The 14061-nt window shown below is 39.6% G+C and overlaps 1 protein-coding gene across 1 annotated transcript; it reads left to right on the top strand.

Annotated features, from left to right (window-relative positions):
* Positions 1-6266: 6266 nt before the first annotated feature.
* On the top strand, positions 6267-7130 carry LOC135373039 (uncharacterized). Its single transcript, XM_064606351.1, has one exon. It carries the CDS (start codon positions 6267-6269, stop codon positions 7128-7130), a length of 864 nt encoding a protein of 287 aa, XP_064462421.1.
* The last annotated feature ends 6931 nt before the right edge of the window (positions 7131-14061 follow it).

Genomic DNA, 14061 nt, shown 5'->3' with positions numbered 1-14061 from the left:
GCATCCACTCTTCTCCCAAATACCGTATAAACGCGTGTTTAGTCCGCACGTAAAAACTAAAATAATGGCCTATAATTAGAAAGCAATCCAATTATCGAGAGCGTAAACATGCAAAGTTGATCAGGGATCCACTCTTCTCCGAAATACCGTATAAACGCGTGTTTAGTCCGCACGTACATACAAAATTAAAAGAATGACCTATAATTTGAAAACAATGCAATTATCGAAAGCGTAAACATGTAAAGTTGATCAGGCATCCACTCTTCTCCCAAATACCGTACAAACGCGTGTTTAGTCCGCACGTACAAAATTCAAAGAATTACCTATAATTTGAAAACCATGCAATTACCGAATGCGTAAACGTGCAAAGTTTGAGGCATCCACTCTTCTCATAAATACCGTGTACACGCGTGTTTAGTCCGCACGTACACACAAAATTAAAAGAATGACCTATAATTTGAAAACAATGCAATTATCGAAAGCGTAAACATGTAAAGTTGATCAGGCATCCACTCTTCTCCCAAATACCTTATAAACGCGTGCTTAGTCCGCACCCACAAGATTACAAGAATGACCAAAAATTTGAAAACAATGCAATTATCGAATGCGTAAACGTGCAAAGTTGATTAGGTATCGACTCTTCTCCCAAATACCGTATAACCGCGTGTTCAGTCCGCACGTACAAAATTCAAAGAATGACCTATAATTTGAAAACAATGCAATTACCGAATGCGTAAACGTGCAAAGTTTGAGGCATCCACTCTTCTCATAAATACCGTGTACACGCGTGTATAGTCTGAACGTACATACAAAATTAAAAGTATGACCTATAATTTTGAAAACAATGCAATTATCGAAAGCGTAAAGATGTAAAGTTGATCAGGCATCCACTGTTCTCCCAGATACCGTATAAACGCGTGTTTAGTCCGCCCGTACAAAATTACAAGAATGACCTATAATTTGAAAACAGTGTAATTATCGAAAGCGTAAAGATGTAAAGTTGATCAGGCATCCACTCTTCTCGCAAATACCGTATAAACGCGTGTTTAGTCCGCACGCACAGAATTCAAAGAATGACCCATAATTTCAAAACAATGCAATTATCGAAAGCGTAAACATGCAAATCAAGCATCCACTCTTCTCCCAATAGCCGTATAAACGCGTGTTCAGTTCGCACGTACAAAATTAAAGGAATGACCTATAATTTGAAAACAATGTAATCATCGAAAGCGTAAACATGCAAAGTTGATCAGGCATCCACTATTCTCCCAAACACCGTATAAACGCGTGTTTAGTCCGCACGTACAAAATTAAAAGAATGACCTGAAATTAGAAAGCAATGCAATTATCGAAAGCGTAAACATGCAAAGGTGATCCAGCATCCACTCCTCCCCCAAATACCGTGTAAACGCGTGTTTAGTTCGCACATACAAAAGAAATACCTCTAATTTGAATACAATGCAATTATCGAGAGCGTAAACATGCAAAGTTGATCAGGCATCCATTCTTCTCCCAAATACCGTATAAACACGTGTTTAGTCTGCACGTACAAAATTAAAAGAATGACCTATAATTTGAAAACAATGTAATCATCGAAAGCGTAAACATGCAAAGTTGATCAGGCACCCACCCTTCTCTCAAATACCGTACAAACGCGTGTTTAGTCCGCACGTACAACATTACAAGAATAACCTATAATTTGAAAACAATGCAATTATCGAATGCGTAAACATGCAAAGTTTGAGGCATTCTCTCTTCTCATAAATACCGTGTACACGCGTGTTTACTCCGCACGTACATACAAAATTGAAAGAATGACCAATAATTTGAAAACAATGCAATTATCGAAAGCGTAAACATGCAAAGTTGATCAGGCATCCACTCTTCTCCCAAATACCGTATAAACGCGTGTTTAGTCCGCACGTACAAACTAAAATAATGGCCTATAATTAGAAAGCAATCCAATTATCGAGAGCGTAAACATGCAAAGTTGATCAGGGATCCACTCTTCTCCCAAATACCGTATAAACGCGTGTTTAGTCCGCACGTACATACAAAATTAAAAGAATGACCTATAATTTGAAAACAATGCAATTATCGAAAGCGTAAACATGTAAAGTTGATCAGGCATCCACTCTTCTCCCAAATACCGTACAAACGCGTGTTTAGTCCGCACGTACAAAATTCAAAGAATTACCTATAATTTGAAAACCATGCAATTACCGAATGCGTAAACGTGCAAAGTTTGAGGCATCCACTCTTCTCATAAATACCGTGTACACGCGTGTTTAGTCCGCACGTACACACAAAATTAAAAGAATGACCTATAATTTGAAAACAATGCAATTATCGAAAGCGTAAACATGTAAAGTTGATCAGGCATCCACTCTTCTCCCAAATACCTTATAAACGCGTGCTTAGTCCGCACCCACAAGATTACAAGAATGACCAAAAATTTGAAAACAATGCAATTATCGAATGCGTAAACGTGCAAAGTTGATTAGGCATCGACTCTTCTCCCAAATACCGTATAACCGCGTGTTCAGTCCGCACGTACAAAATTCAAAGAATGACCTATAATTTGAAAACAATGCAATTACCGAATGCGTCAACATGCAAAGTTTGAGGCATCCGCTCTTCTCATAAATACCGTGTACACGCGTGTTTAGTCCGCACATACATACGAAATTAAAAGAATCTCCCAAATACCGTATAAACGCGTGTTCAGTCCGCAAGTACAAAATTCAAAGGATGACCTATAATTTGAAAACAATGCAATTACCGAATGCGTAAACGTGCAAAGTTTGAGGCATCCACTCTTCTCATAAATACCGTGTACACGCGTGTTTAGTCTGAACGTACATACAAAATTAAAAGTATGACCTATAATTTTGAAAACAATGCAATTATCGAAAGCGTAAACATGTAAAGTTGATCAGGCATCCACTGTTCTCCCAGATACCGTATAAACGCGTGTTTAGTCCGCCCGTACAAAATTACAAGAATGACCTATAATTTGAAAACAATGCAAATATCGAATGCGTAAACGTGCAAAGTTGATCAGGCATCCACTCTTCTCCCAAATACCGTATAAATGCGTGTTTAGTCTGCACGTACAAAATTAAAAGAATGACCTATAATTTGAAAACAATGTAATCATCGAAAGCGTAAACATGCAAAGTTGATCAGGCATCCACTCTTCTCCCAAATACCGTATAAACGCGTGTTTAGTCCGCACGTACAAAATTAAAAGAATGATCTATAATTAGAAAGCAATGCAATCATGGAAAGCGTAAACATGCAAAGTTGATCAGGCATCCACTCTTCTCCCAAATACCGTATAAACGCGTGCTTAGTCCGCACGTACAAAATTAAAAGGATGACCTATAATTAGAAAGCAATGCAATTATCGAAAGCGTAAACATGCAAAGTTGATCAGGCATCCACTCTTCTCCCAAGTACCCTATAAACGCGTGTTTAGTCCGCACGTACAGAATTCAAAGAATGACCCATAATTTGAAAACAATGCAATTATCGAAAGCGTAAACATGCAAATCAGGCATCCACTCTTCTCCCAAAAGCCGCATAAACGCGTGTTCAGTTCGCACGTACAAAATTAAAGGAATGACCTATAATTTGAAAACAATGCAATTATCGAAAGCATAAACATCCAAAGTTGATCGGGCATCCACTCTTCTCCCAAATACTGCATCAACGAGTGTTTAGTCTGCACGTACAAAATTAAAAGAATGACCTATAATTTGAAAATAATGCAATTATAGAAAGCGTAAACTTGCAAAGTTGATCAGGCATCCACTCTTCTCCCAGATACCGTATAAACGCGTGTTTAGTCCGCCCGTACAAAATTACAAGAATGACCCATAATTTGAAAACAATGCAATTATCGAATGCGTAAACGTGCAAAGTTGATCAGGCATGCACTCTTCTCCCAAATACCGTATAAACGCGTGTTTAGTCCGCACGTACAAAATTACAAGAATGACCTATAATTTGAAAACAATGCAATTATCGAATGCGTACACGTGCAAAGTTGATCAGGCATTCACTCTTCTCCCAAATACTGTATAAACGCGTGTTTAGTCTGCATGTAACAAAATTAAAAGAATGACCTATAATTTGAAAACAATGCAATTACCGAATGCGTCAACATGCAAAGTTTGAGGCATCCGCTCTTCTCATCAATACCGTGTACACGCGTGTTTAGTCCGCACGTACATACAAAATTAAAAGAATCTCCCAAATACCGTATAAACGCGTGTTCAGTCCGCAAGTACAAAATTCAAAGGATGACCTATAATTTGAAAACAATGCAATTAACGAATGCGTAAACGTGCAAAGTTTGAGGCATCCACTCTTCTAATAAATACCGTGTACACGCGTGTTTAGTCCGCACGTACATACAAAATTAAAAGAATGACCTATAATTTGAAAACAATGCAATTATCGAATGCGTAAACGTGCAAAGTTGATCAGGCATCCACTCTTCTCCCAAATACCGTATAAACGCGTGTACAGTCCGCACGTACAAAATTAAAAGAATGACCAATAATTTAAAAACAATGCAATTACCGAATGCGTAAACGTGCAAAGTTTGAGGCATCCACTCGTCTCATAAATACCGTGTACACGCGTGTTTAGTCCGCACGTACATACAAAATTAAAAGATTGACCTATAATTTGAAAACAATGCAATTATCGAAAGCGTAAACATGTAAAGTTGATCAGGCATCCACTCTTCTCCCAAATACCGTACAAACGCGTGTTTAGACCGCACGTACAAAATTAAAAGAATTACCTATAATTTGAAAACAATGCAATTATCGAATGCGTAAACATGCAAAGTTGATCAGGCATCCACTCTTCTCCCAAACGCCGTATAAACGCGTGTTCAGTCCGCACGTACAAAATTCAAAGAATGACCTATAATTCGAAAACAATGCAATTACAGAATGCGTAAACGTGTAAACTTTGAGGCATCCACTCTTCTCATAAATACCGTGTACACGCGTGTTTACTCCGCACGTACGTACAAAATTGAAAGAATGACCTATAATTTGAAAACAATGCAATTATCGAAAGTATAAACATGCAAAGTTGATCAGGCATCCACTCTTCTCCTAAATACCGTATAAACGCGTGCTTAGTCTGCACGCACAAAATTAAAAGAATGACCTATAATTTGAAAACAATGTAATTATCGAAAGCGTAAACCTGCAAAGTTGATCAGGGATCCACTCTTCTCCCAAATACCGTATAAACGCGTGTTTAGTCCGCACGTACATAAAAAATTAAAAGAATGACCTATAATGTGAAAACAATGCAATTATCGAAAGCGTAAACATGTAAAGTTGATCAGGCATCCACTCTTCTCCCAAATACCGTAGAAACGCGTGTTTAGTCCGCACGTACAAAATTACAAGAATGACCTATAATTTAAAAACAATGCAATTACCGAATGCGTAAACGTGCAAAGTTTGAGGCATCCACTCTTCTCATAAATACCGTGTACACGCGTGTTTAGTCCGCACGTACATACAATATTAAAAGAATCTCCCAAGTACCGTATAAACGCGTGTTCAGTCCGCACGTACAAAATTCAAAGAATGACCTATAATTTAAAAACAATGCAATTACCGAATGCGTAAACGTGCAAAGTTTGAGGCATCCACTCGTCTCATAAATACCGTGTACACGCGTGTTTAGTCCGCACGTACATACAAAATTAAAAGAATGACCTATAATTTGAAAACAATGCAATTATCGAATGCGTAAACATGCAAAGTTGATCAGGCATCCACTGTTCTCCAAAATACCGTATAAACGCGTGTTAAGTCCGCACGTACAAAATTCAAAGAATGACCTATAATTTGAAAACAATGCAATTACAGAATGCGTAAACGTGCAACGTTTGAGGCATCCACTCTTCTCGCAAATATCGGATAAACGCGTGTTTAGTCCACGCGTACAAAATTACAAGAATGACCTATAGTTTGAAAACAATGCAAATATCGAATGCATAAACGTGCAAAGTTGATGAGGAATCTACTCTTCTCATAAATACCGTTGTAGCAGCCGCCTATCAGCATCGCCCATCGCCCATCGACAACGAGCGCAATAAATGGGACGCGAGCTCACGGGGCCGCTTCTGCGTGCCTGTGCGCTTTCGCATTCCTTCTGGCAACGACAGTCAGTCTAGTTGTCCTTGCTTGTCTCCCGAGGTACACGCCACAACTGGTGACCCGACAATGAACGTTTCTCCAGACGCTCCTTTGGAGCCGCCTCCTTCTGCACCGCCTGCTTCGACAGGGGCCACAGTAGGCGCCGTTGGCACAGAAGTCCACCTGCCGCCGTTCTGGACGAAAAACCCGCGTGCATGGTTCTCGCAGATCGAAGCTCGCTTCGCCCTTCGCCGAATCACATCACCCCTTACGATGTATCTGAACGTCGTTTCGGCCTTACCTCCCGACGTTGCTGACCAGGTAGACGACCTTCTGGCCTCCCCACCTGCCGAAAATCCGTACCAACAGCTCAAGGAAGCGATTCTTTCGTGTGCTGAGTGCACAGAGCAGTCACGGATCCGTCAGCTCCTCTCTGGCGAGGAACTGGGCGATCGCAAGCCATCGCAGCTTCTCCATCGTATGCAACAACTGCTCGGAGGCGCCACGGACGATCAGCACCCCATATTACGTGAGCTATTCCTCCAGAGGCTTCCGCAGCAAGTACGAATGGTCTTGGCCGGCTCCGAAGATCTCTCCCTCAAGGCCTTCGCCCAACTCGCGGATAGGATCATTGAGTACTCTTCGCCTTCCATCGCCGCTGTTTCCCACCGCACCCCGCACGCCCCTCCTTCCACTGACAGCTCTACCCGCGCCCTTCAGGAGCAGATTGCGCGGTTGTCTGAAGCTGTGGAAAGTCTCCGCTCTGATCTCACTCACCGCCCTCGGACTTTACGTTCACCGTCCCGCGGCCGCCGCCGTTCTCCTTCCGCCCAGTCTGATGCACAGAGCCAGCCCAACGGCCTCTGCTGGTATCACAGGAAATACGGCGACAAGGCACTGAAGTGCACACGACCTTGTTCCTGGACGGGAAACGCGGAGGCCGGTCGATAGAGGCGGCCTTCGACCACGGCCCCCCAGGAAGCCGCCTGTTCTACGTCATTGACCGACTCGCAGGCCACCGTTTTTTGGTAGACACCGGCGCTGAGGTGAGCATCGTGCCCCCCACGCGGGCTGATCGCGCCCGCGGGCCCTCCTCCTCGACTCTTCAGGCCGTCAACACGTCGCCAATCGCAACCTTTGGCCTGCGATCCCTCACCGTGTGCGCTTTCGCATTCCTTCTGGCAACGACAGTCAGTCTAGTTGTCCTTGCTTGTCTCCCGAGGTACACGCCACACCGTGTATACACGTGTTTACTCCGCACGTACATACAAAATTGAAAGAATGACCTATAATTTGAAAAACAATGCAATTATCGAATGCGTAAACGTGCAAAGTTGATTAGGCATAGACTCTTCTCCCAAATACCGTATAAACGCGTGTTCAGCCCGCACGTACAAAATTCAAAGAATGACCTATAATTTGAAAAAAAATGCAATTATCGAATGCATAAACGTGCAAAGTTGATGAGGCATCCACTCTTCTCATAAATACCGTGTACACGCGTGTTTACTCCGCACGTACATACAAAATTGAAAGAATGACCTATAATTTGAAAACAATGCAATTATCGAATGCGTAAACATGCAAAGTTGATCAGGCATCCACTCTTCTCCCAAATACCGTATAAACGCGTGTTGAGTCTGCACGCACAAAATTCAAAGAATGACCTATAATTTGAAAACAATGTAATTATCGAAAGCGTAAACATGCAAAGTTGATCAGGTATCCACTCTTCTCCCAAATACCGTAAAAACGCGTGTTTAGTCCGCACGTACAAAATTTAAAGAAATATCTCAAATTTGAATACAATGCAATTATCGAGAGCGTAAACATGCAAAGTTGATCAGGCATCCACTCTTCTCCCAAATACCATATAAACGCGTCTTTAGTTCGCACGTACAAAATTACAAGAATGACCTATAATTTGAAAACAATGCAATTGTCGAATGCGTAAACGTGCAAAGTTGATCAGGCATCCACTCTTCTCCCAAATACCGTATAAACGCGTGTTCAGTCCGCACGTACAAAATTCAAAGAATGACCTATAATTCGAAAACAATGCAATTACAGAATGTGTAAACGTGTAAACTTTAAGGCATCCACTCTTCTCATAAATACCGTGAACACGCGTGTTTACTCCGCACGTACGTACAAAATTGAAAGAATGACCTATAATTTGAAAACAATGCAATTATCAAAAGCGTAAAGATGTAAAGTTGATCAGGCATCCACTCTTCTCGCAAATACCGTATAAACGCGTGTTTAGTCAAGACGTACAAAATTACAAGAATGACCTATAATTGGAAAACAATGCAATTATCGAATGCATAAACGTGCAAAGTTGATGAGGCATCCACTCTTCTCATAAATACCGTGAACACGCGTGTTTACTCCGCACGTAGATACAAAATTGAAAGAATGACCTATAATTTGAAAACAATGTAATTATCGAAAGCGTAAACATGCAAAGTTGATCAGGGATCCACTCTTCTCCCAAATAACATATAAACGCGTGTTTAGTCCGCACATACATACAAAATTAAAAGAATGACCTATAATTTGAAAACAATGCAATTATCGAAAGCGTAAACACGTAAAGTTGATCAGGGATCCACTCTTCTCCCAAATACCGTAGAAACGCGTGTTTAGTCCGCACGTACAAAATTAAAAGAATGACCAATAATTTAAAAACAATGCAATTACCGAATGCGTAAACGTGCAAAGTTTGAGGCATCCACTCTTCTCATAAATACTGTGTACACGCGTGTTTAGTCCGCACGTACATACAATATTAAAAGAATCTCCCAAATACCGTATAAACGCGTCTTCAGTCCGCACGTACAAAATTCAAAGAATGACCTATAATTTGAAAAAAAATGCAATTATCGAATGCATAAACGTGCAAAGTTGATGAGGCATCCACTCTTCTCATAAATACCGTGTACACGCGTGTTTACTCCGCACGTACATACAAAATTGAAAGAATGACCTATAATTTGAAAACAATGCAATTATCGAATGCGTAAACGTGCAAAGTTGATCAGGCATCCACTTTTCTCCCAAATACCGTATAAACGCGTGTTCAGTCCGCACGTACAAAATTCAAAGAATGACCTATAATTCGAAAACAATGCACTTACAGAATGTGTAAACGTGTAAACTTTAAGGCATCCACTCTTCTCATAAATACCGTGTACACGCGTGTTTACTCCGCACGTACGTACAAAATTGAAAGAATGACCTATAATTTGAAAACAATGCAATTATCGAAAGCGTAAAGATGTAAAGTTGATCAGGCATCCACTCTTCACGCAAATACCGTATAAACGCGTGTTTAGTCCAGACGTACAAAATTACAAGAATGACCTATAATTGGAAAACAATGCAATTATCGAATGCATAAACGTGCAAAGTTGATGAGGCATCCACTCTTCTCATAAATACCGTGAACACGCGTTTACTCCGCACGTAGATACAAAATTGAAAGAATGACCTATAATTTGAAAACAATGCAATTATCGAATGCGTAAACATGCAAAGTTGATCAGGCATCCACTCTTCTCCCAAATACCGTATAAACGCGTGTTTAGTCTGCACGCACAAAATTAAAAGAATGACCTATAATTTGAAAACAATGTAATTATCGAAAGCGTAAACATGCAAAGTTGATCAGGGATCCACTCTTCTCCCAAATAACATATAAACGCGTGTTTAGTCCGCACATACATACAAAATTAAAAGAATGACCTATAATTTGAAAACAATGCAATTATCGAAAGCGTAAACATGTAAAGTTGATCAGGCATCCACTCTTCTCCCAAATACCGTAGAAACGCGTGTTTAGTCCGCACGTACAAAATTAAAAGAATGACCAATAATTTAAAAACAATGCAATTACCGAATGCGTAAACGTGCAAAGTTTGAGGCATCCACTCTTCTCATAAATACTGTGTACACGCGTGTTTAGTCCGCACGTACATACAATATTAAAAGAATCTCCCAAATACCGTATAAACGCGTGTTCAGTCCGCACGTACAAAATTCAAAGAATGACCTATAATTTGAAAAAAAATGCAATTATCGAATGCATAAACGTGCAAAGTTGATGAGGCATCCACTCTTCTCATAAATACCATGTACACGCGTGTTTACTCCGCACGTACATACAAAATTGAAAGAATTACCTATAATTTGAAAACAATGCAATTATCGAATGCGTAAACATGCAAAGTTGATCAGGCATCCACTCTTCTCCCAAATACCGTATAAACGCGTGTTGAGTCTGCACGCACAAAATTCAAAGAATGACCTATAATTTGAAAACAATGCAATTACCGAATGCGTAAACGTGCAAAGTTCGAGGCATCCACTCTTCTCATAAATACCGTGTACACGCGTGTTTAGTCCGCACGTAGATACAAAATTAAAAAAATGACCTATAATTTGAAAACAATGTAATTATCGAAAGCGTAAAGATGTAAAGTTGATCAGGCATCCACTCTTCTCGCAAATACCGTATAAACGCGTGTTTAGACCGCACGTACAAAATTTAAAGAAATATCTCAAATTTGAATACAATGCAGTTATCGAGAGCGTAAACATGCAAAGTTGATCAGGCATCCACTCTTCTCCCAAACACCATATAAACGCGTGTTTAGTCCGCACGTACAAAATTACAAGAATGACCTATAATTTGAAAACAATGCAATTATCGAATGCGTAAACGTGCAAAGTTGATCATGCATCCACTCTTCTCCCAAATACCGTATAAACGCGTGTTCAGTCCGCACGTACAAAATTCAAAGAATGACCTATAATTTGAAAACAATGCAATTACCGAATGCGTAAACGTGCAAAGTTTGAGGCATCCACTCTTCTCATAAATACCGTGTACACGCGTGTTTAGTCCGCACGTACATACAAAATTAAAACAATGACCTATAATTTGAAAACAATGCAATTATCGAAAGCGTAAAGATGTAAAGTTGATCAGGCATCCACTCTTCTCGCAAATACCGTATAAACGCGTGTTCAGTCCGCACGTACAAACTTCAAAGAATGACCTATAATTTGAAAACAATGCAATTACCGAATGCGTAAACGTGCAACGTTTGAGGCATCCACTCGTCTCATAAATACCGTGTACACGCGTGTTTAGTCCGCACGTACATACAAAATTAAAAGAATGACCTATAATTTGAAAACAATGCAATTATCGAATGCGTAAACATGCAAAGTTGATCAGGCATCCACTCTTCTCACAAATACCGTATAAACGCGTGTTAAGTCCGCACGTACAAAATTCAAAGAATGACCTATAATTTGAAAACAATGCAATTACAGAATGCGTAAACGTGCAAAGTTTGAGGTATCCACTCTTCTCATAAATACCGTGTACACGCGTGTTTAGTCCGCACGTACATACAAAATTAAAAGAATGACCTATAATTTGAAAAAAATGCAATTATCGAATGCATAAACGTGCAAAGTTGATGAGGCATCCACTCTTCTCATAAATACCGTGTACACGCGTGTTTACTCCGCAAGTACATACAAAATTGAAAGAATGACCTATAATTTGAAAACAATGCAATTATCGAATGCATAAACATGCAAAGTTGATCAGGCATCCACTCTTCTCCCAAATACCGTATAAACGCGTGTTGAGTCTGCACGCAAAAAATTCAAAGAATGACCTATAATTTGAAAACAATGTAATTATCGAAAGCGTAAACATGCAAAGTTGATCAGGTATCCACTCTTCTCACAAATACCGTATAAACGCGTGTTTAGACCGCACGTACAAAATTTAAAGAAATATCTCAAATTTGAATACAATGCAATTATCGAGAGCGTAAACATGCAAAGATGATCAGGCATCCACTCTTCTCCCAAATACCATATAAACGCGTGTTTAGTCCGCACGTACAAAATTACAAGAATGACCTATAATTTGAAAACAATGCAATTATCGAAAGCGTAAAGATGTAAAGTTGATCAGGCATCCACTCTTCTCGCTAATACCGTATAAACGCGTGTTTAGTCCACACGTACAAAATTACAAGAATGATCTATAATTTGAAAACAATGCAATTATCGAATGCATCAACGTGCAAAGTTGATGAGGAATCTACTCTTCTCATAAATACCGTGTATACGCGTGTTTACTCCGCACGTACATACAAAATTGAAAGAATGACCTATAATTTGAAAAACAATGCAATTATCGAATGTGTAAACGTGCAAAGTTGATTAGGCATCCACTCTTCTCCCAAATACCGTATAAACGCGTGTTCAGTCCGCACGTACAAAATTCAAAGAATGACCTATAATTTGAAAAAAATGCAATTATCGAATGCATAAACGTGCAAAGTTGATGAGGCATCCACTCTTCTCATAAATACCGTGTACACGCGTGTTTACTCCGCACGTACATACAAAATTGAAAGAATGACCTATAATGTGAAAACAATGCAATTATCGAATGCGTAAACATGCAAAGTTGATCAGGCATCCACTCTTCTCCCAAATACCGTATAAACGCGTGTTCAGTCCGCACGTACAAAATTCAAAGAATGACCTATAATTCGAAAACAATGCAATTACAGAATGTGTAAACGTGTAAACTTTAAGGCATCCACTCTTCTCATAAATACCGTGTACACGCGTGTTTACTCCGCACGTACGTACAAAATTCAAAGAATGACCTATAATTTGAAAACAATGCAATTATCGAAAGCGTAAAGATGTAAAGTTGATCAGGCATCCACTCTTCTCGCAAATACCGTATAAACGCGTGTTTAGTCCAGACGTACAAAATTACAAGAATGACCTATAATTGGAAAACAATGCAATTATCGAATGCATAAACGTGCAAAGTTGATGAGGCATCCACTCTTCTCATAAATACCGTGAACACGCGTGTTTACTCCGCACGTAGATACAAAATTGAAAGAATGACCTATAATTTGAAAACAATGCAATTATCGAATGCGTAAACATGCAAAGTTGATCAGGCATCCACTCTTCTCCCAAATACCGTATAAACGCGTGTTTAGTCTGCACGCACAAAATTAAAAGAATGACCTATAATTTGAAAACAATGTAATTATCGAAAGCGTAAACATGCAAAGTTGATCAGGGATCCACTCTTCTTTCAAATAACATATAAACGCGTGTTTAGTCCGCACATACATACAAAATTAAAAGAATGACCTATAATTTGAAAACAATGCAATTATCGAAAGCGTAAACATGTAAAGTTGATCAGGCATCCACTCTTCTCCCAAATACCGTAGAAACGCGTGTTGAGTCTGCACGCACAAAATTCAAAGAATGACCTATAATTTGAAAACAATGCAATTACCGAATGCGTAAACGTGCAAAGTTCGAGGCATCCACTCTTCTCATAAATACCGTGTACACGCGTGTTTAGTCCGCACGTAGATACAAAATTAAAAAAATGACCTATAATTTGAAAACAATGTAATTATCGAAAGCGTAAAGATGTATAGTTGATCAGGCATCCACTCTTCTCGCAAATACCGTATAAACGCGTGTTCAGTCCGCACGTACAAACTTCAAAGAATGACCTATAATTTGGAAACAATGCAATTACCGAATGCGTAAACGTGCAACGTTTGAGGCATCCACTCGTCTCATAAATACCGTGTACACGCGTGTTTAGTCCGCACGTACATACAAAATTAAAAGAATGACCTATAATTTGAAAACAATGCAATTATCGAATGCGTAAACATGCAAAGTTGATCAGGCATCCACTCTTCTCCCAAATACCGTATAAACGCGTGTTAAGTCTGCACGCACAAAATTCAAAGAATGACCTATAATTTGAAAACAATGTAATTATCGAAAGCGTAAA

The sequence above is a fragment of the Ornithodoros turicata genome, unplaced genomic scaffold (genome assembly GCF_037126465.1).
Source record: "Ornithodoros turicata isolate Travis unplaced genomic scaffold, ASM3712646v1 Chromosome192, whole genome shotgun sequence".
Lineage (NCBI taxonomy): Eukaryota > Metazoa > Arthropoda > Arachnida > Ixodida > Argasidae > Ornithodoros > Ornithodoros turicata.
This window is presented reverse-complemented; position numbering and strand designations above follow the sequence as displayed.